A 24,170-nucleotide genomic window follows, 5' to 3' on the forward strand; every position below is an offset into this window, starting at 1 on the left:
AGGAGTTACAGAGTGCTAAAGAGATTGATGAAGAGACAGGGTGGCTAAAGGAAGTGGTTTCTAAGTCTAGAGAATAAAAAGCTCCAACAATGGTATTCTGTCAGATATAGTTCATACTATCATTGCAATCTTATGGCCTAGTGGCAACCCTAAAGGTTGTATCAAATATTAGTCTTTATGTGTTCCATTCATTGCAATGGGTCTACTCTAAGTAGAACCAACAACCCTAAGTGAGCAACAATGGCCTAAAAGCAGTGTTGGGAAGCTAAATTTCACATGTTGATTTAAACTAACCAATCAGTACTTTGGTGCAGGTTTCTAGTTTATTGATATTATGGCATGAATCAAAGAATCACAGAATAGTAGGGTTGGGTTATCCCATGCTAGGATACCTTATACAAAATCCTTGCCCATGAAAAACTGGTTTTAAAGCAAGGGTTTCTCTGTGCCAAGTGTTCAGCTTTGTAAAAAAAACAAAAAAAAAAACCCTGAAGAATTGCATTGGCTCAAGTGAAGTTGTGTATTTAAGCAAAGATATTTAGGCTGCAATTCTATACACATTTACAAGGGAGTAAGCCTCAATGAAGTTAATGGGGCTTACTTCTGAGTAGACATCTGTAGGATTACACTGTTTGACATTATTTTGGTCAAAAATTCTGTTGATCATTTGTGCTTTCATTTCAACCAACCCTTAGGGAGACCATGGTTAAGCTACTGCAAGTCCCAATTTAAAAAGTTGAATTAAAATAGTTTAATTGAATTCATATAGTATGATACTTAGAACTTTTGAGGTCTTGAGAAGTTACAATAGATGAACTACTTAGATTTAGACTCTGGGCAGGGCTCTGTTTTCTTTTCATTTTTATTGTACAGTGCCTTTATAATTAAGAAACAATAAATAACATTGTATTATTAATGTAATTCTTACATTATCCTGAATCAAAGTCTGGAGCAAAATGTCTAAGCAGGATGAACTTGCTCAGGGAGTCCCATCATAGCATGGAACTAAAAGTCATTTGTAATTCCAAAGGGTGTGGATTTGTTGAACTATGTTAGTTTAATGCTCGACCTCTTAAATTAAGAGAAGTCTACTTCCTCATACATACAACAGCTTGGAAAAGAAACAGATCTTCTGTAACTCAAGCATCATGCTGGCCATGCTATAGTTCAGAATGTTTTTTTTAAAATAATGAAAAACGCTTGGGTTTTTTCAGAAATAGAAACTGGGGTGTTTAGGTTGAAATTTTCTGATCTGCAGATGGCAATCATTCCTCACTGTACCACATCTTGCTTGGTCTTTTATTCCAGTCAGCCTACAATGCTTGCAAAATTCTGATCTTGATCTGGTAATGTTTTGCCATCACTTTTCACTTATTAAGGTGAAAGGTAGTGGTAAACAGTCCCATTTGTGAGGTGTTTTCTTTTTTAATCTTTAAAGGCGCAATCCTATGCAAGTTTAGACAGAAAAAGCCTACAAGTCCCAACATACCCCAGCTACCGTGGCTGGCTGGGGCATACTGGGGATTGTAGTCCTTCTGTCTAAACATGCATAGGATTGCACCCTAAGTAATATTTTTGATTGCCTGTATATTCCCAGAAAATTAATTTAGATAGACGTCTGTGTAATTCAGAGCCCTTTATCTATCCAAAGCCCTACCTGGAAGAGCCATGCAGGGTGGGATGAAAGACAGAGTTGATTTTGCCTCCTGTTCCACCTAAAAAAAAGCATTTTCACCTAGATGGCCCTCTGAGCCCGCCTAGCTGACTTACCAGTGGTGGGTGGGGACAGTGACAAAGGGGTCCACATCTGCAGGCCCACATCTCTCCTATTCTCTCCCCTCCCTAAGCTCTTCTGAGGTCATTGTTGCCATTCCAGAAGAGCAGTGCTTTCTGTGGCATCTGTGAGGAGGTGGGGGAAAGGGAACAGCCCCATTTTGGATTCCCCTCTTGAGGTCATAGCAGTGTCTATAATCTTGGGAGTGGGAATCCAGCCGCCATAACCTGTGGTCCCTGGGAAGCTCTCCCAGGGACCATAGGATCGTTCTGTTAGGGCTTTTAGAGTTAAGCCAATATTATGAGTGGCCACAGAGAATTGGGCAGATGGTCTTGGCTCATAATTAATTCAGAAATTGTTTTCAATTTTGACACTGAAAAAAGTTGAGAAATTAAAGGATTTGACCAAAGTATTCACAATAACTTTACAGACAAATTAGGAACTTCCAAAGCCACCTTATGGTCAGACTATTTGTTCATCTATCCCCCGGTATTGTCTACTCTGATTGGCAGCAGCTCTTCAGAGTCTCATGCAGAGGTCTTTCCCATCACCTGGTACCCTGGTCTTTTAAACTGGAACCTGCGGCCTTTGGAATGCAAGGCATGTGCTCTTCCACTGAGCTACAGCCCCTGTAGCTTCATAGTTAACAGTGGGAAACAATGATGTATATTTTGAAGCATGTAACGCTTCTCTTGAAATGAAACAGAGTAAAGATGTACATTAAAAAAACCCAAACTATAACCAGTGACCCAAGTTTTGGGAAGCTTAGATCAGCACTGACATATTTATGTCTCAGAACCATATAAATGACCAAACTCCGTTGGCAACAAAATAATAATATATTTTTATGTTGCTGATATGTGTGTTGGTTTTTCCCCCACTGCCTGAAGTAACTTCTTTGGAATGGCATCACCTGTTTTAATATATGTTCTCCTGGAAATGCTTGACCATATATGCATGCTCATCATTCATTGATTATTCATTGATCAGGTGATTGCTGGCATATGTGAATCAGCTGTCACCGAGTAATCACCACAGGTAAAACCTTCATGCCACCCCATGATGAGTCAAATGCTATACTTCTCAGTGGAGCCTGTGCACACATTCAGCTGAGAGTTATCAAGTAAAAAGGCGTATGTGTGAATCAATCCTGTTGTGATACCGATTATTGGATACTATAATCCTTCTTTCCACTTCTGATCTGGTGGTGAATGGTCATGATATAATCACTCTGGCTCTGGATAGGGTTTGTCTTGAAGGATGCTCTTGTGCTCTTAATGGGTGCATAGCAGGGAGAAGTTCTGCAAATAAAGTCTCTTCCATTGCCAGCTCACCATAGTGGGATAAAATACTATTGCCAAACATCTTCCTGCCGTATAGCCATTAGATCCCTCTTTGGCTCAGGAATTCTCAGTCCTGGGCACAGAATAACACCTGTGGTAAACCATTGGCATTGTAACTATTGTTGTAAAGGGGATGCAGTCCCTGCATTATGCATGCATCTCCTTTGGGCCTTCCCTGCATTAAAGCTTGGTGTACTTCTCCTGTGGTCCAAGAAGAAATTTCAGTGGAAAATGCTCAATGGGTGCCAACTTGCTGGTTCATTATGTAGTTGTATTGATGATGGCACCCAAAATTTTTCAGATAACTTGAATTGAACAAACAGGGGAAGGTATCAAGCTTTCCCCTTCATGGATCACTGCCTTGTTGTGGCGAAGGGGCTTGCATAACTCAGTGAAGCCATAAGCTATGCCGTGCAGGGCCACCCAAGACGGACAGGTCATGGCGGAGAGTTCTGACAAAATATGGTCCACTGGAGAAGGAAATGGCAACCCACTCCAGTATTCTTGCCAAGAAAACCCCATGGAAAGTATCACAAGGCTAAAAGAGATGATGCCGGAAGATGAGCCCCTCAGGTCGGAAGGTGTCCAATATACTACTGGGGAAGAGCAGAGGGAATTTCCAAGTAGCGCCAGAAAGAGTGAAGCGGCTGGGCCAAAGCCGAAAGGACACTCAGCTGTGGATGTGTCTGGTGGTGAAAAGAAAATCCGATGCTGTAAAAAACAATATTGTTTAGGAACCTGGAATGTCAGATCAATGAATCAAGGTAAGCTGGAGGTGGTCAAACATGAGATGGCAAGACTGAAGATCGACATCTTGGGAATCAGCAAACTAAAATGGACAGGCATGGGCGAATTTAATTCAGGTGACCATCATATCTACTACTGTGGGCAAGAATCCCTTAGAAGAAATGGAGTAGCACTCATAGTCAACAAAAGGGTGGGAAAAGCAGTACTGGGGTACAATCTTAAAAACGATAGAATGATCTCAGTACGAATCCAAGGCAAACCATTCAACATCACAGTAATTCAAGTCTATGCCCCAACCACTGATGCCGAAGAAGCTGAGGTTGATCGGTTCTATGAAGACCTACAACACCTTCTAGAACTAACACCAAACAAAGATGTCCTCTTCATCATAGGGGATTGGAATGCTAAAGTAGGAAGTCAAGAAATCACCGGGTAACAGGCAGGCATGGCCTTGGTGTACAAAATGAAGAAGGACAAAGGCTAATAGAGTTTTGAAAAGAGAACACGCTGATCATAGCAAACACTCTTTTCCAACAGCACAAGAGACGACTCTACACATGGACATCACCAGATGGTCAATATCGAAATCAGATTGATTATGTCCTTTGCAGCCAAAGATGGAGAAGCTCTATACAGTCAGTCAAAACAAGACCTGGAGCTGACTGTGGCTCAGATCATGAGCTTCTTGTTGCAAAATTTCGGCTTAAATTGAAGAATGTAGGGAAAACCACTAAACCATTCAGGTATGACCTAAATCATATCCCTTATGAATACACAGTGGAGGTGAGGAATAGATTTCAGGGATTAGACCTGATAGACAGAGTGCCTGAGGAACTATGGACGGAGGTCCGTAACATTATTCAGGAGGCAGCAACGAAATCCATCCCAAAGAAAAAGAAATGCAAGAAAGCCAAGTGGCTGTCTGATGAGGCTTTACAAGTAGCTGAGGAAAGAAGGGAAGCAAAAAGCAAGGGAGAAAGGGGAAGATATATCCAACTGAATGCAGAGTTCCAGAGAATAGCAAGGAGAGACAAGAAGGCCTTCTTAAATGAACAATGCAAAGAAATCGAGGAAAACAACAGAATGGGAAAGACTAGAGATCTCTTCAAGAAAATTGGAGATCTCAAGGGAACGTTTTGTGCAAAGACGGGCATGATAAAGGACAAAGAAGGCAGGGACCTAACAGAAGCAGATGAGATTAAGAAGAGGTGGCAAGAATACACAGAAGAACTATACAGGAAAGATCTGAATGTCCCTGATAGCCATGATAGTGCGGTCACTGAACTTGAGCCGGACATCCTAGAGAGTGAAGTCAAGTGGGCCTTAGGAAGCATTAGTAACCACAAAGCTAGCGGTAGGGGTGGACAAAAGTCCCTTACCTGTCGTCGAAGGACGTTCGCGGTGGGGGGGAGGCGCTTCGCTGCTCCCCCCGTGAAGTTCAGGCCGGGGGGGAGGCTTCCCACCTCGCCTCGGCTGAAATTCAGGCCGGGGGGGGAGGCTTCCCGCCTCGCCCCGGCCGAAATTCAGGCCGGGGAGGAGGCTTCCTGCCTCGCCCAGCCGCGAACGCGAAAGTTTGTTTTTTTTTTTAACGCCCCCTGATAGGCTACGTGACAATTGACGTAGCCTATCACGGCTGACTTTGCAGATCTAGCCGTGATAGGCTACGTGAATCGTCACGTAGCCTATCAGGGGACGTGTTTTTTTTTTCTTTGATTGCAATGGCGGCGGCGGCGGCCGGTCAAAAGACCGGCTGCCGCTCCTGTCCCGCTCGAACACCCGCCGAACCGCTGGCCAGACCTGCCACCGGGGGGACATTCGGTGAAGGTAAGTCCCGTCCCGGGGGGGTGCGGGGGGTGGGGGGGTTCGGAGGATTTCTCCCCGAAACTTGTTTGGGGGGCCAAACACGTTGGCGCTCGGCCCCCCGAAGTTTCGGGGAGAAATTCTCCGCCATCCCTAGCTAGCGGAGATGACAGTATTCCAGCTGAGCTATTTAAAATCCTAAAAGATGACGCTGTTAAAGTGCTGCATTCAATATTCCAACAAATTTGGAACACTCAACAATTGCCGCAAGACTGGAAAAGGTCAGTTTACATTCCAATTCTAAAGAAGGGCAATGCCAAAGAGGATTCAAACTACCGCACAATTGCGCTCCTTTCACATGCCAGCAAGGTGATGCTCAAAATCCTACAAGCTAGGCTTCAGCAGTATGCAAACCGAGAACTACCGGAAGTACAAGCTGGGTTTCGAAGAGGCAGAGGAACTAGAGTTCAAATTGCCAACTTTCACTGCATCATGGAGAAAGCAGGAGAATTCCAGAAAAACGTCTATTTCTTCTTCATTGACTACTCTAAAGCCTTTGATTGTGTGGATCACAACAAACTGTGGCAAATTCTTAAAGTGATGGGAGTACCAGACCACCTTACCCGTTTCCTGAGAAACCTGTACGAGGGTCAAGAAGCAACAGTAAGAACCAGACATGGAACAACCGAGTGGTTCAAAATTGGGAAAGGAGTACGACAAGGCTGCATATTGTCACCCTGCTTATTTAACTTATATGCAGAGTTGTTGTTGTTGTTGTTCAGTCGTTCAGTCGTGTCCGACTCTTCGTGACCCCATGGACCATAGCACGCCAGGCCTTCCTGTCCTCCGCTCTCTCCCGGAGAGTGCTCAAGTTCATATTCATTGCATCGGTGATGCTATCTAGCCATCTCATCCTCTGCCGTCCCCTTCTCCTTTTGCCTTCAGTCTTTCCCAGCATCAGGGTCTTTTCCAGAGAGTTTTCTCTTCGCATTAGGTGGCCAAAATATTTCAGCTTCAGCTTCAGTATCTGTCCTTCCAATGAGCACTCAGGGTTGATTTCCTTTAGTATGGACTGATTGGACCTCCTTGAAGTCCAGGGGACTCGTAAGAGTCTTCTCCAGCACCACAGTTCGAAAGCATCAATTCTTCGGCGCTCAGCCTTCCTTATAGTCCAGCTCTCACAGCCATAAATCACTACTGGGAAAACCATAGCTTTGATTAGACGGACCTTTGTCGGCAAGGTGATGTCTCTGCTTCTTACTATACTGTCTAGGTTGGCCATAGCTTTCCTCCCAAGGAGCAAGCGTCTTTTAATTTCATGGCTACAGTCACCATCTGCAGTGATCTTGGAGCCCAAGAAAGTAAAATCTGTCACTGCTTCCATTTCTTCCCCTTCTATATGCCAGGAAGTGATGGGGCCAGATGCCATGATCTTAGTTTTTTTAATGTTGAGTTTCAAACCAGCTTTTGCACTCTCCTCTTTCACCCTCAACAAGAGGCTCTTGAGATCCTCTTCGCTTTCTGCCATTAGGGTGGTATCGTCTGCATATCGGAGGTTGTTGAGAATTCTCCCAGCAATCTTAATTCCGACCTCTGATTCATCCAACCCGGCATTTCTCATGATGTACTCTGCATATAAGTTAAATAAGCAGGGTGACAATATGCAGCCTTGTCGTACTCCTTTCCCAATTTTGAACCAATCGGTTGTTCCATGTCTGGTTCTTACTGTTGCTTCTTGACCCTCGTACAGGTTTCTCAGGAGACAGGTAAGGTGGTCCGGTACACCCATCACTTTAAGAATTTGCCACAGTTTGTTGTGATCCACACAATCAAAGGCATTACCGTAGTCAATGAAGCAGAAATAGACGTTTTTCTGGAATTCTCTTGCTTTCTCCATGATGCAGCGAATGTTGGTGATTTGATCTCTAGTTCCTCTGCCTCTTCGAAATCCAGCTTGTACTTCCGGTAGTTCTCGGTTCGCATACTGCTGAAGCCTAGCTTGTAGGATTTTGAGCATCACCTTGCTGGCATGTGAAATGAGCGCAATTGTGCGGTAGTTTGAACACTCTTTGGCGTTGCCTTCTTTGGAATTGGAATGTAAACTGACCTTTTCCAGTCTTGCGGCCATTGTTGAGTGTTCCAAATTTGTTGGCATATTGAATGCAGCACTTTAACAGCATCATCTTTTAGGATTTTAAATAGCTCAGCTGGAATACTGTCATCTCCGCTAGCTTTGTTGTTAGTAATGCTTCCTAAGGCCCACTTGACTTCACTTTCTAGGATGTCCGGCTCAAGTTCAGTGACCGCACTATCTGGCTATCAGGGACATTCAGATCTTTCCTGTATAGTTCTTCTGTGTATTCTTTCCACCTCTTCTTAATCTCATCTGCTTCTGTTAGGTCCCTGCCTTCTTTGTCCTTTATCATGCCCGTCTTTGCACAAAACGTTCCCTTGAGATCTCCAATTTTCTTGAAGAGATCTCTAGTCTTTCCCATTCTGTTGTTTTCCTCGATTTCTTTGCATTGTTCATTTAAGAAGGCCTTCTTGTCTCTCCTTGCTATTCTCTGGAACTCTGCATTCAGTTGGATATATCTTCCCCTTTCTCCCTTGCTTTTTGCTTCCCTTCTTTCCTCAGCTACTTGTAAAGCCTCATCAGACAGCCACTTGGCTTTCTTGCATTTCTTTTTCTTTGGGATGGATTTCGTTGCTGCCTCCTGAATAATGTTACGGACCTCCGTCCATAGTTCCTCAGGCACTCTGTCTATCAGGTCTAATCCCTGAAATCTATTCCTCACCTCCACTGTGTATTCATAAGGGATATGATTTAGGTCATACCTGAATGGTTTAGTGGTTTTCCCTACATTCTTCAATTTAAGCCGAAATTTTGCAACAAGAAGCTCATGATCTGAGCCACAGTCAGCTCCAGGTCTTGTTTTGACTGACTGTATAGAGCTTCTCCATCTTTGGCTGCAAAGGACATAATCAATCTGATTTCGATATTGACCATCTGGTGATGTCCATGTGTAGAGTCGTCTCTTGTGCTGTTGGAAAAGAGTGTTTGCTATGATCAGCGTGTTCTCTTGGCAAAACTCTATTAGCCTTTGTCCTGCTTCATTTTGTACACCAAGGCCATGCTTGCCTGTTATCCCGGTCATTTCTTGACTTCCTACTTTAGCATTCCAATCCCCTATGATGAAGAGGACATCTTTGTTTGGTGTTAGTTCTAGAAGGTGTTGTAGGTCTTCATAGAACCGATCAACCTCAGCTTCTTCGGCATCAGTGGTTGGGGCATAGACTTGAATTACTGTGATGTTGAATGGTTTGCCTTGGATTCGTACTGAGATCATTCTATCGTTTTTAAGATTGTACCCCAGTACTGCTTTTCCCACCCTTTTGTTGACTATGAGTGCTACTCCATTTCTTCTAAGGGATTCTTGCCCACAATAGTAGATATGATGGTCACCTGAATTAAATTCGCCCATGCCTGTCCATTTTAGTTCGCTGATTCCCATGATGTCGATGTTCAATCTTGCCATCTCATGTTTGACCACCTCCAACTTACCTTGATTCATTGATCTGACATTCCAGGTTCCTAAACAAAATTGTTCTTTACAGCATCGGATTTTCTTTTCACCATATGCAGAGTACATCATGAGAAATGCCGGGTTGGATGAATCAGAGGTCGGAATTAAGATTGCTGGGAGAATTCTCAACAACCTCCGATATGCAGACGATACCACCCTAATGGCAGAAAGTGAAGAGGATCTCAAGAGCCTCTTGTTGAGGGTGAAAGAGGAGAGTGCAAAAGCTGGTTTGAAACTCAACATTAAAAAAACTAAGATCATGGCATCTGGCCCTATCACTTCCTGGCATATAGAAGGGGAAGAAATGGAAGCAATGACAGATTTTACTTTCTTGGGCTCCAAGATCACCGCAGACGGTGACTGTAGCCATGAAATTAAAAGACGCTTGCTCCTTGGGAGGAAAGCTATGGCAAACCTAGACAGCATAGTCAGAAGCAGAGACATCACCTTGCCAACAAAGGTCCGTCTAATCAAAGCTATGGTTTTCCCAGTAGTAATGTATGGCTGTGAGAGCTGGACTATAAGGAAGGCTGAGCGCCGAAGAATTGATGCTTTCGAACTGTGGTGCTGGAGAAGACTCTTACGAGTCCCCTGGACTGCAAGGAGGTCAAATCAATCAATCCTAAAGGAAATCAACCCTGACTGCTCATTGGAAGGACAGATACTGAAGCTGAAGCTCAAATATTTTGGCCACCTAATGCGAAGAGAAAACTCTCTGGAAAAGACCCTGATGCTGGGAAAGACTTTAGGCAAAAGGAGAAGGGGACGGCAGAGGATGAGATGGCTAGATAGCATCACGGATGCAATGAATATGAACTTGAGCACGCTCCGGGAGAGAGCGCGGGACAGGAAGGCCTGGCGTGCTATGGTCCATGGGGTCACGAAGAGTCGGACACGACTAAACGACTGAACAACAACAAAATCAAGCTTTCAGGGTGTACAGAACTGTTATTCAGATATAAGAATATGAATACAATATAGTAAGGATGGACAAATCACTATATTTCTGATCCATGTCACTTTCACATCTTTTGGCTTATAAATCCATTCAGTCCTCTTTCCACACTAATCTGCAATTTTTTAAAAATCTGCACTCACAAAAATTGCATTTCAAGTTTTTTCACTCAGGTATTTTCTAAAGGTATGTTGATACATTTTTGAGCCAAGAAGTGCATGGCAAAATCCAGTGGATCACTATATTACAATCTCCACATCAGTTCAAAAGGTGTGTATCAGGTCAGTTTGGATCAGAATTCGCAGAGATTGAATTTCTCAAGCATCTCTACAAGACACTAGTGTGAGATCATATGGGCTGAATATATACCATCTGAAAAGCTACACTGCTGCACAAAAGTTGTATTCTATTCAGGGAAAATGATCAGTGGAAGACTGCTGAAACATAAAGAAATTTGAGCAACTAGAGTAAACGTACAAAGGTACTAGAGGCTATTATGTTTGGCCATAAAGCAAATATTTCAAGCCCACCTTGGGGTATCCTGCAGAATTATGAATTTTATCTACCATGCTTGTCTTTTGAAGGCAAATCTGATTATTTTTCAGAATTAGGAGCTAAGACAGTGATGCCGCCCTTGGCTTTATTTCAAAAGCCCCCCTGTAAGTGGTCAGTTCAGAACTCTGACAGCCTGTTGAGTGGCGAGAAAGAGGAAGAGAGAAGTGGTTGGTAGGAAAACAGACAAAATGGGTGGTTTCCACCATCTGTTGACTCTGGCTCTACCTACCAGTGGCTTCAGCCCTGCATGCCTCTAGCATGCAGGCCCCTGATAGATTATGGCCAAGGGAATGTGGCTCTTGACAGAAAAAAATTCCCTACCCTTGATCTAAGGCAACTATTATATAATGAGCATAACTGTGACTCTCTCTCTCTCTCTCTCTCTCTCTCTCTCTCACACACACACACACACACACACTATGGCAGATTATTTACATACATTTACAATTTAGAGAGTTGATTCAAACATAGGATTTTTTCACAGTATTGCCCATGGAAGGTTTATAGGTAACCATTCCTTAGGTTAAGATACTATACAAAATCCAGACGTTCTGTTTTTGTGTATTCCAGTAACTGGGAAATAACTGAACACCTGAGGTTTAGCAGTCACACAAACAATTTATTACCTTTGAACAAAGGTAATATACTTTTTGAACACCACCATCTGCTATTGAAGACACAGACGTTTCAAGTGCAGTCAGCTTCAGAGAGTTGGGGATGTTGCTACACATATTATGGGATGTGTTTCATCACATTGCTTAAGTTATAAAGTAAAATATGTCATATAGAAGGTATATCTAACACCTTTCAACAGTCAGAATTGCCTTATGTCTAGGTCAGATAATTGGTAAAATGTAGATACAATTTTCTCTTTGTGTGACTAATAGATTTTGTGGATTACTATGTAACATGTGCTCTCTCTTTCTTTTTCCTTTTTCCTTTGGATGTAGGAGCTGTGAGGGACGAAATATCAGATACAGAACATGCAGCAATGTGGTAAGTGAAGATTAATTAAGCTCTAATGCAACTGCAATAGATTCTGATTCCACATACCTCCAAACATTTGGGTTCATGACAGAGGAATTCTCTGGAAAGTGATCCCCCAGAATTGTAGGTCTGTGGTAGGTGATGTGGAATGCCTAAGGAAATTATTGTTATATACAAATAGAAATGCTATTGCCATGATGACATGCATATTTTCTCCATGCAGAAGCTGTACGCATATCTCTTTAAAATAAGTGTATATCCTGTATATCCTCCTTTGCACAGAAGCTACGGGAGTACGCTTTATGCCTGCTTCCTCTCTTGCCACTTCTGTTGAATGGTCAAAGAAGGCCTACATTTAGCTGGGTGGTTTTTCACTATAAAAACAGCTCTTGTGAGTCTATCCTGATGCTCTCCATCATTCCACATAATGGCTACAGTCCCGTGCACAGCTTAGCTGCTTACATCCCATTGGGTTCATTGGCACTGAAGCCACCTTGGTGTCTATAGGATTGCACTGGATGGGTCATAGCATTCTTCCTTCAGGCTAGACATGTGCTGTCCTCATTGACAACAACCGGAATAATATTGGGTAAATAAAGCTGCCTGCGGCTCTGTGGGTTGTCTTCCAGCTGTGCGGCACTTACACTTCAGCAGGACATTGAAGAAAGCAATGAGGTTAATTTGTGTCAGTCAAGTGATGCGCTTTGGCTCCAGAGAATATGACATGGGAGAAATAAAAGAGTCACTGTCAAAACTGGTGGGATTCAAGTTACTCTTGCAGCTTTGTTTGGGTTTGCACAAGAGCATGCATGCTCAGCACACCGGCCCTGTTGCTCTCTGCCTTGCTATGCTGCTTCCCGCACCAAAGGAGGTGGAATGTAATAGGATGCCACTCTGCCTTAGTTTGTTGTTGCTGGATCACCCTGCTGGGAAGCTGGGATTACACCTAAACCGAAACCCTTGTTTATAGGAATGGCCAAACTTCTCCAACACAAAGATTATTATTCTTTTTTTAAAAAAATGTTGTTCTTAGAATCAGTTCGATCTTGTGGCCTATGATACTGTAAACATTTTTCTTCAAAATAAAGATCAACAGATCTCTGTCCAGAAATGAACTCCAAAGAATGGATTCTGTAGAACAGGAGCATTACAGCACTTGCTTAAATTTGCCATGTGACAGCTGTACTGTATGAGGAGGAGCTGCTCTCTAGCCCCCAGCTCTGGGTTAAACAGTACTTACTAGCCTTTCACAGCCATCATAAATCCAAGGAAACAAAGGAGTCATAATTCTGGACAAAACCACACAATCTGAGGTTACAAATAGTGCTGAGCCGAAAATTTCGATTCTTCCATTTTCAGCATTTCGCAGGGTGCGGGTGAAACGAAAACTCTGGCGAAAGACACTGGGAGGGGTAAGAATTTCAAATAACTTTCTCTTTTGAGAGGAAGACAGGAGTTCAGTCTATCTTTTTAAGTGTAGGCAGTGCCTAAGAGGTCATCTTTCTACTTTTTATTTTTTTAATAAAACATCTCCTGCACTTGCAGGAGCCCAGGACTCTTCTCCAGTTCAGCAGCTCTTTCTGAACTCCCAGGAGACCACGTGACCTTGCCCTCTCCAATAGGCATTCAGCAAAGGTTCTGGGGCTGCAGAAGCTGCTTTGCAAAGCATGAGCAATCAGGGATTTTAGAGTTTTAAAAAAATTCTGCTCTTTCGTGCAGCAACATAGAACAAGCAAGATAAGCATTTTTCTAAAACTCCCAAAGTCCCATTTGTTCTTTGCAAAGAAGCTTTTTGCAAAGAAGCTTCTGCAAGCCAGCAGTTCTTCCTGAATGCCTATTAGAGAGGGTAAAGTCATGTGGTCTCTTGGGAGTTCACAAAGTGCTGCCAGGCTGGAGAAGCCTCTTGTGCTGGGGATGTTTTTCAAGTTTGGGGGGGGGGGTTTAAAGGAAGATCCTTCAGCCATTTCCCAAACTTAAAAAGGTATGTGGAAACCCTGTACCTCTCCCCAAGGAGAAAATTCCCTGAAATTCTCCCCCTCCCTGTGAAAGAGGAAGAAAAAGCAATGCCTCTTTCACAGGGAGAGAGAAAAAAATCCTGAAAATTGGGGTCTGGATTTGGCACAGCACTAGTTACAAATCACCACTTCCACATGAGAGCCACTAGTGATGTCATTGAAACACACAATAACAGGTCATCTGATGCACCTGCTATTGTGTCTGGGTTTTTTCCAAACTTTTTTTTTAACTTGGGGTGGAGCTTTAGCTGGTAGGTCACCTGGCCCAGCCTGCTGTTGTTAAAGCCTGTGGCTTATAGATCAGGCCACATTCCACAGCTGGGGGTGATCAGAGCAAGTGAGGTCTATAGTAAGGTTTGCTGTTTCCTTGGAGTGAGTGAACAGTGGTTTTGTGTTGGAGTTTAGCAGGGAAGGTTGAGGGGGAGTGCAGGGAAGTGGCAGAGTCATCTAGAGATCCTGGCACTGAGGAAAACACCCTGAGCTACATGTGCATAAAGTGCAAGGTAGGGGCTCTTCTAGAAGAGAAAGTGAAGGGGCTTAAGGCATGACTCTATACCAGGGGTACAGAACCTCAGGGACAAATCTGACCCACCTGTGGGCCACATCTGGCCTGCTGGGGTTCCCCAGGTGCCCATACCCTTTCCCCAAACCACCAATTATTTGGTGGCTTCCCGGTTTTTGTGCCGTTTCCCCCCACCCCCTTCTAAAAGGTTTAAATGCCTCTCCTAAGGCCTAGTTCCTGGCAGTAAGAGCTTTAAGCTGAAGTCTGCTGGTATGGGCTTTACTGTGGCCACAGCCCATTTGCCTTTGGCCCTGCCCACCCCTGGCATGGGGTGCTTCCTGAGTGCTTCTCCAAAATGGAATTCAAACCTCAGGCTGAAAGAGGTTCCACATCCCTGCTCTATATTCAGTCTGATCAGGGAAGAGGAAAGGTTTTTAGACATGATCAGGAGGCCCTCTTGAAAGCACACTAGGAGGGGGAGGTTTGCAAGGAAGAAGAAATGTAGGCTATTATCCTAGTCCCTGAAACGTGATATTTTGTTTTATGCTGTGGTGGCATATTAATTAGTTTCATATTGTTGATTTTATTGTGATTTTATTTGTCTTTATTATTATTGTAAAATGCCTAGATAAATTTATTTTATGAGGCATTTAATACATTTAATCAGAAATAAAAAAAAACAAAGGACAAGAAGCAGAGGAGCAGAGGAACATACCACATGGGACCAAGAGAATCAGGAGATATTCTGTGCCAGCAGAACTACATAACTGCGGGAGGAACAAGTGGTGTTTTCATCAGTCATTCCTGCTGAAGGTCAGGATGGTGGAAGAGCAAGGAGGATACTGAAAGTAAACAGCTGGCTACACAGATAGTGTCATCAGGAACAGTTTGGTTTTATGGACCATCACCTATTTATACCAATATAAAGGACTCCTTGCAGATGAAGGGGTGCACCTCACAGGGGCTGTCAAGAATGTTTTTGGCTGGAGCCTTGTGAACCTGATCAAGAGGGCTTTAAATTAAGTTGTGGGGGTGGGGGAAATGCCCAGAATTAACTACTCCAGCCAAGTATTAGGGACAAAGAGGAGACAAAACAATGGAGGTTAGAGATCAGTAAATTATAGGTAAATACAGCAGGGAAACTGGGAAGACACAACACTCTTGGCCTCTAATTTCTATATACTAATTCACAGAGCATGGGAGACAGACAAGATGAATTCGAAATCCTAATACGGGATGATAAGTATGATTTGATAGGTATCACTGAGATTTGGTGGGATGAGACTCGTGACTGGAATATAGCAAAGGAAGGGTATACCTGGTTAAAAAGAATTGAGCTGTACTACAGTTATACGGATGAACAGCTGGTTGGCCAGCCATGCTCACTGAGCTCTCATTAATGGCCCTGCACCCTCCTGAATGGAAATTGCTACTGGAGTACTGCTGGGCTCTGTCCTAGGCCCTATGCTGTTCAATACCTGGATGAAGGTGTAAGGGGGTTGCTTATCAGATTTGCAAATGACACAAAGCCAGGAGGGTTAAGCCAACACCACATAAGACAGAATCCAGTCTGACAAGGATCTTAACAGGCTGGAACAATGGACTGAAACTAACAAGATGGAATTCAATCGAGATGTAAAGTCTTGCACTTTGTATGCTTTGTTACAGACATTCAAAGGCATAACTACAGGACAGGGAAAACCTACCTTGGCAGCAGTATATGTTAAAAGGACCTAGATGTCTAATGGATCACAAGCTGAGTGTGAGCCAGCAGTGTTACGAAGCTGCTAAAAAAAGCTAATGCAATCTTAGGATGCATTAAAAGAAGCATAGTGTCCAGGTCATGGAGAGTGATAGTTCTGCTCTATTCTGCATTAGTCAGGCTGCATTTGGAGTACTGTGTCCAGTTCTGGGCATCAGTTAAGAAGGTAATTGACAAACGAGTGTGTCCAGAAAAGAGTGACCAGGGTGGTGAGGGTCTGGCAACCAAGTCCTATCAGGAAAGCTTGAAACAGGTGGGTATATTTAGCTAGAGAAGAGAAGACTGAACAGATTAACCAATAGCTGTCTTCACATATCTGAAAAGCTGTCATGCAGAAAATGGAGCAGAGTTCTCTGTCATTCTAGAGGATAAGACTAGAACCAATGGTTGGAAGTTGCAGGGAAGCGGATTTTGGCTAAACGTCAGTATAAACTTCCTAATTTGAGGGAGTTGGGTACCTGCGTTTTCATTTGTGCAATTTTTTAAACACTTGAATTAGATTAAATGGAATGAGGGGACACAGACCAGAAGGCTGAAGAGGGGAGTGAGGTGTGTCTGTGAGCCAGTTTACACAGTAATGGCCCTTACCGGTATGAAGCCTCCAGCTAGGTGTGCCAGCTACTGGTAGACGGCTGCTACAGGTATGATGAGAGCCCCTCTCTCGCCCTCTCAGCTGTGCTGCTCTGTCACCACCATCACTGAGCTTCATCAAGCAGCGGAGAGGACAACCAAGGGCGCTTGTTGTGACTGCCCTTCACTGTTCCTTTCCCCAGCATCAGTGATTGCCTGCGCTGCCATGAAATAATCAAGGGATTCTGTGGTCTAGAGGGGACACTGCCCCCCCTCTATTTTCCCTTTGCTTTCCATAAGAGTGCCCTGCTGCTTTGCTGTGGCCATGGCGGGAGGTGGGGGCGGCTTTTTCTATTCCCTTCCCACTGTCTACAATAGAAGGAAAATAACTATGCCAGGGTGATGTTTCTTTGGGCATGTCTGGGGAACAAGGGGGCTTTGGATCCCCAGCATGCCCTCAACACACACAGATTTCTTTTGTGCTGCTGGTGAACATCTATGCCTGAGTATGCTCTCGATGGACATACTGGGAGACCTCTGGCAGTGTAGATGTTATCTCTCTGGTGTACCTCCCTATCCTCTAGAGGAACATGCCACTTCCTAAGGCAGCCTTCCTCAACCTGGTGCCCTCCATATGTTTTGGAGTACAGTTCCCATAAATCCTGGCTGAGGGGTTATGGGAGTTGTAGTTCAATGCACCTGTAAGGCACCATGTCGGAGAAGGCTGCCCTAAGGTCTCTCAAGCAGTTTTGGGGGGAGTTTAGGGTCGCTCCCAAAGCTGGCAGTCTTGTTATCCATAACTGTATGAGTACTTGTGTACATTTTTCTATTGTAAGAGGTTATACATGTGTGCATAGGCCTGGTATCAACCACTGTCTCAGGACTATTTGCCCCAAATATTCCATCACTACCTCCTGGATTCTGGAAGCCAAGAAGCATCTCATAGGGGCAGGCAGGATGTTATCTTTTTGCCATATCCTGGACAGGTCTCATCAAATCTTGTGCATGACTGGAACTCAGGACATGCAGCTAGTGTCATATAGGGATGTACAGATTGTATAAAATCTGTTCCGTCTGCGTTTTGCAGATTGTCACGTGCTTTTCATTCTGTCATTTGCTCATCGATAGAATTCTTTTCTTTTGAGTGTCTAAATTTGTGCAAATTCGCATATGCACAAATTTGCACTTTTGAATAATGCGCAATTTCCCCCCCCCCCAATGAATATTTTCATGCTTTGGCTTATGGGGGAAATGTACATTTCTAGCCTTTAAAATGTGTTTTGCACATTTTTAGGGATGTTAGAGAATTCCACCACGGACTCCAGTGAGGCTGGATTCTTTAGAATCTGGTCCCTTGGAGTCCGTGGTGGAATGGAGCAATCCCCCCTGCCACCCTGCGGAATCTCCCCGGGACAGACCCTACCTTTGTCGGCCATCCGCTGCCCCGCGAATGGCTGCCCTGGTCTGCAGCCGCCATTTCCATTCTACTTTAGCTGTGATAGGCTACGTAAGTATTTACCTAGCCTATCACAGCTAACGCAGGGACGCCATTTGCATCCCTGCGGTAGCTGTGATAGGCTACGAAAATATATACGTAGGCTACCACGGCTACCACAGGGACACAAATGGCGTAGCGGCCGCCATTTGTGTCCCTGCCTTCTGCCGTGATAGGCTACGTAAATATATACGTAGCCTATCACGGCTACCGCAGGGATGCAAATGGCAGCCGCTATGGCGGCCACCATTTGTGGCCAGAGCCCAGCAGCAGACAGAAGTCCAGCTGCAGGCAGCCCCAGCCAGCAGCTCTGTGGGCTCCCCGCAGAGCAGAGCTGGCGGGGGAAGATTCCGGGGGGGAGGGACAGATCACCTCCCCCCACCAGCAGACGGCCCCAGAAGAATGGGGTAAGTAATCCATACATCCCTACATATTTTTCTAATACTAAATTTGCACAAAATTCTGGAAAGTTGGAAAAATGTTCCGCAAGTACATGGAATCTGCCCGACTGGGGAAAAGCTGGTCCACAGCAGAATTTGCAGGTTGGAGTCATAAAAATCCAAACTCATTTGATTCTGTTGTGAATTTCTCCAACATCCCTAGTTGTCACCTCATTAACTGGGGATAAGGATTTTCCATAAGTCATGGTGATACTGATGGCACTTTAGCTCCTCCTCACAGAACTCTGAGGATATCTGGCCCCATGTTTCTTATTTAGGGAAGCTCATGTGGAGGTGGTGGGGACTGAATCAGGGCTTAGATGATGCCCAAAGATGTGCAATGTCCTCACCACAAAAGCCCACCTTCTAATCTTTCTCCAGGTGACACGGGGAAACTATTTTGTTTCATTTAGCCATTAGTTATTTTAATTAAGGGTGTGGGTTTATTACTGATTAGTCTGTCTTGCAGCTTTAATTTATCTGTGTTTGGGAGGGGGGGATGCATGATTTTATGTATTTTCTCATTGTTCATTTCCTCCCTTTAATTTAATCTAAATTAATATGGGCCTGCTTGTTACCACAAAATAAATGGCAAAAAGAATCTCCAAACAACATCTGAAGATAAGGAAACATGATTTGACTGCCTTGTAGAACCTGTCTCCAGAAGTTGCCCTTGTCTGCGTGTATGCAGCAGAGATAGTCCAGCAACTCCTCATTCAGTGTCCGTGGGAGAGATAAATCACCTGTGAGGAAACAGCCAAGTCTTTATGATGAAAGGGTTGCCTACTCCGGGTGATCTACCTGCATATCCATTGCATATATCAAAACAGCATGAGGGGAACTGAAATTCACAGTGAAAATGAGGAAACCTAAGGAAGGTATCCAGGACCACTATTCCCTGAGGGAATTTCTAAACAATCCTATTTTTGGTGTGATAAGTACACATTTGTTTCTCATTTACAGCATATGGTACATGTATTTTCTCTCAAGGTTGATCTTGTTGCCCCAGCACTCATATTTTGTACCTTGGGAAATGCAATTCTTTCCCTCAAATAGTGTATTCAGTGCTGTTACAATTGGAGAGCCATAATAACCAAGAAACTAATCTGAAGAAGTCCAGAAAAACTGACACGAAGCTTTTCCAGGTGCCTCTTGCATTCACTGCATCTCTGTGTCTTCCCATTATGGTAAACTCAGACTGGCCTGTGATTCCTGCTTCCTAGAGTTTTGGAGCCTGTATTCTCCTCTTTTGCTGTGCCGGAGTGCACATCTAACTAGCTTTTCTTAAAGGGGGTGGGGTGAACAGTACATGCAACAAGGCTAGCCCGCCCCCTATCTGTTGCATACATACAGTACTGGAGAGCCAGTGTGGTGTAGTGGTTAGAGTGTTGTACTGGGACTCGGGAGATCCAGGTTTTAGTCCCCATTCAGCCATGAAGCTCACTGGGTGACTTTGGGCCATCGCCTACTTCACAGGTTTGTTGTGAGGATAAAATGGAGAGGAGGAGGATCATTGGAGAAAAGCCAGGATATAAATACAACAAACAAACAAACAAATACACTGTCTTGGGGGCAGGAGGGGATAATTTCCCCCCAGAATGCCATGGTATGATGCTGCATCTGGGCCATTTGCAGGGGCGGGGCATGGCAGCTAGCTGCCATTGGCAGAAGCTCTGCGAGGTGCTAAAAACCTGTTTTAACAGAAAGAAGAGAAAGACCACTACACTGCTAATGATAAGTTCCCCATACATTCTGAAGATATTCATGGTGGTTCCAAAAATTGCCCCTGGTGTGATGGGGTGGGGGTGGATGACTGGTTCAAAATAACTTGAACTAAAAGTTCTCATTTTGTTTCAGTTCTGCCCTACAATATATAGAAAAAACTTGAAGACATGATATCATTCTCACGATATAATGCCTGCACATACTGCATTATTCCTAGAATGTATCTTTGGTGCAGAGTATTCACAAACCCATAAGCCCAGGGGCCACTGTGTTCCACACAACAATGCCCTACAACTACAAGTTCTGCTGGTCAGACAGCCACATCAAAATATAGCTACTAAGGATGTAATCCTATGCATGTTAGCTTAGAAAAAGGGGGTAAAGGGAGACATGACAGAGGTGTACAAAAATATGCATGGTGTGGAGAATGTGGATAGGGAGACATTATTCTCCTTCTCAAATTACTAAAACCCAGGGCATCCCATAAAGCTGGTTGGTGGGAGATTCAGGACAGGTAAAAGAAAGCACTTCTTCACACAGTGCATAGTTAAACTGTGGAATTCACTGCCACAAGATGTAGTGATGGCCACCAATGTGGATGGCTTCAAAAAGGGGGTTAGACAAACTCCTAGAGGAGGAGGCTATCAATGACTACTAATCCTGATGGCAATGCGCTACCTCCAGTACCAGAGGCAGTGAGCCTATGTACACCAGTTGCTGGGGAACATGGGCGGGAGGGTGCTGTTGCATTCATGCCCTGCTTGTGGGTTCCCAGCCAACAGCTGGCTGGCGCCTGTGTGAACAGAATGGTGGACTAGGTGGACCCTTGGTCTGATCCAGCATGGCTCTTCTTATGTTTAGACAGAAATAAGTCCTACAACTCCTAGCATCTCCCAGCCAGCATGGCTGGCTGGGGAATACTGAGAATTGTAGGGCTTATTTCTGTCTAAACAAGCATAGGATTGCATCCTAAAACACTGAGGCTAATGACAGAGTCCAACCTGGCAAACACAAGCACTGCTCCTGCAACAGCAATTTTATTTTTATGCAGGAAAAGTTCCAGCTGCTACATTCCTATGTGCCCAGTTGCTGTTAAAGGCACATGAGCAAAGGCTTATGAAAATGTTGGCAGCATTATGGACCTTTATGTGGATAGGTGTTCGTTGTAATCCTGTCAGCCAGTGGTGTAATGGAGGAGGAACTCAGCTCCAAGACCTTTTTTCAGAATAGAAGCGGTGAGGTCATCTGCTGGAGTGGTATGCTAATTGACAAACCTTGCTCTGGCAAATGATTGAAGTGATAATGAGGCTTTCAAGCTTTACTGTCGTTTGTGATGGATTAGCTTAGCAGAAGTCAGAAAATGAGAAGAACTATCAAGCAGAGGCTGGGTCCTTCCTTCCTTTTCTTCTAGAGGGTTTCTGGTTCACACACTAGCAGTTTAAATGGTAACACTTCTTTGCAAGATTGCTTACATTTCTAATGAAAAGTGAAAAAGTTGTATTTCAGCTGTCTGAAGAACTTAAAAAAAAGAGAAAAAAGCTCGATATATTTTACAAGTTGACCCTATGGAGTCAGAAGTAAGCACCACTGAGTTGAAGGGAGCTTACTCCCAAGTAACTATGCATGGGACTGCAGTCACGCTGCTTCTCTTTGCGGCGGGAGTGGCCACATGTATACCCACACTGTCTTGTTGAGCTCCTGCTGTACAAAATTTACCATGACATCACTGCTGCCAGCCAGTTTCTATTCTTAAGTGGGTGCAGGATCCAGCCAGGAAACTCTTATTTTGGCTGTAAGAAAGAGCTATTTGTGTTCTGAATTGTGGTAGAAACTTAAGGGGGGAAAATCCCAACCAAATATGTCTGAAACCGTTCTGGAACTTTGGAGGAAAAATACCCTTTGTTGTTTCTTGGAAAATGACCCTGAATGCCATAAAAGAAAAAAGACACATTTTTATAACTTGCTAAGTTATTATATACCCTTTGGTATGAAAAGTAAACAAAATCTTAAAGTGACTCACACAATTTTTGGCTGGATGGAACTCCTAAAGCTGATTTCTCTGCCATATTGTAGACCCATAAAAGATGGATTTTTAAAGCCGTTCTTTCAGCCCTGTCTTTCCTGGAGATTCACCTTCAATTGCCAAATGTGTTCTATTTTTAGTGACAAGAAGTCGCCAGTTCCCTTCTCCTGAAAATAATCTTTTTATTATTATTATTTCTTCATCTACAACCAGAGCTGCCCAACCATCCCATGACCTGGATTTCCATACTTCCTAATACTAAGATGTTACCTTTGTGTAAGTTCACAGAATCAGAGGCCATGTACAACTCCCTTCACAGGTGCTGGGCCATCCATCCCATAGGTTTGAAGAATTAATTTTGGAAGACAAACCAGATGGCATAAGTAAGAGAACTGTGTGGTTTCTCAGAGCGAAAGTCACCTTTGCTCTCCACCTGCCCCCACATTCCAGATAATTTCAAAAATAGGTAGCCCATAGTTACTCCCAGGTAAGTATGTATAGCATTATTACCAGGGCTAGCCAGGTTGCATGATGAGGCTCTATAGCCTTATAGCCTTACAAGGCAGCAAGCAAATGGTGAGAATGATTTTCTTGCTCAAATGCAAGATAGAAGCTGGTCCAGAAATACGTTCTTCTCCTCAAGCTAGAGCTGAGTATGTAGCTCTACTCTAGGGTCCCTTGTTTAAAAGAAGCTTACTGGCATAGTGCCCTGGGCAGCCTTTCTCAGACTGCCTCCAGGCACCATTGAGGAAATGCTTGCTCCTCCTCTGTCAAGTAACTCTCTAGGGTCATTGTTTCTGTTGAATGTTGGAATGTTGAGAGTGAGATGTTGCAATGAATTGTGGAGAAAACGCAGCATAAGATAATTGTTTTTACACCACCACCGGTCTCAATACCAGCACCATTTTGAGTGGTGCATGCCCTGCTTTACAGAGGGTAGCATCCTATCTGAAGGGACACCAGGGGACAGTGCTTTATTTGAAGGTGTCCTCTTCTGTTGGAAGGGCTGTCCAGTCCAAGCCCAGTTTAAAGATCAAGAACCATCAGAAGGCTTCCTCATTATGATGAGCTGCAATGTATTTCTCTTCCATTATGGCAATTACTTCCACATTTTACATCTGTACCTATAAATTAGCATATGGAAATTGTAGACAAATCTGTACCCGCTTTTGTCCCCTTTTTTAGTTTTGCATTTCCTCTTTTTTGGCAATACATAGGTGGCCACCCTTGGTACTAATATTATCTTAGAATTTTCAATTTGTTGTAGCTTGTAGGGCTAAATTAAAGTAAAAATATGTGAGGCATTGCATGAAATAGCCCCTTTCCCATTCTATCCAGGCCTGGTATACAGTTAATCTTTCTTGGAACCTGAAATAGACAAGTATGTATATATTATAAATTGTTTTAAAGGCTCCTCAACTGCTTTTCTATTATCAAACCTTGATAAGATCTCTTAGTATTTAACCTACTGAGTAAACGTTTAAAAGCTTGATCCTTTCTTGTCCAATGTAACCTGATCTCCCTATCACCATCAAGTGACATCTGGGATTCATCTTATCTTTTCCCTCGCTCATTGATTAATCGAAATTGTTTGGAATAGGATTTAAATATGACAGGCCTGTGTTGCCATTATGAATTACAGTGGGGGCACATAGGAGGTCATGGTAAAAAGGGTTGTTGTGTATCTGTGGGCAAGAAACATTTATGTGATCAGGACTTGATGTTTCAAATACCAAGGCTGAAATTCTATGTTTGCAGTGAAAGGAAAGGTTTAGTGCATCTAGGGAATTCTCAACCATTTTTAAAGTGAAAATTGTTTTTGTAGGAAATATTAGCCTCAGAGGATGAAAAAGAGTTGATAGGTATCGACATTAAGCAAACACTCAAGGGAAA

At 43.7% G+C, this 24,170-nt stretch overlaps 1 protein-coding gene across 1 annotated transcript in view; it reads left to right on the forward strand.

The window, feature by feature from the left end:
- Window positions 1-24,170, forward strand: part of ADAMTSL1 (ADAMTS like 1) — a 372,341-nt gene that overhangs the window by 63,818 nt on the left and 284,353 nt on the right. Inside the window, exon 3 of the mRNA XM_084832134.1 lies at window positions 11,709-11,754. Coding sequence (XP_084688260.1) covers window positions 11,709-11,754 — 46 coding nt within the window. The remainder of the gene's footprint in view (window positions 1-11,708; window positions 11,755-24,170) is intronic.

The sequence above is a fragment of the Heloderma suspectum genome, chromosome 2, assembly GCF_057233095.1.
Source record: "Heloderma suspectum isolate Gila_16-S chromosome 2, 16-S_ref, whole genome shotgun sequence".
In the NCBI taxonomy this organism is placed as follows: domain Eukaryota; kingdom Metazoa; phylum Chordata; class Lepidosauria; order Squamata; family Helodermatidae; genus Heloderma; species Heloderma suspectum.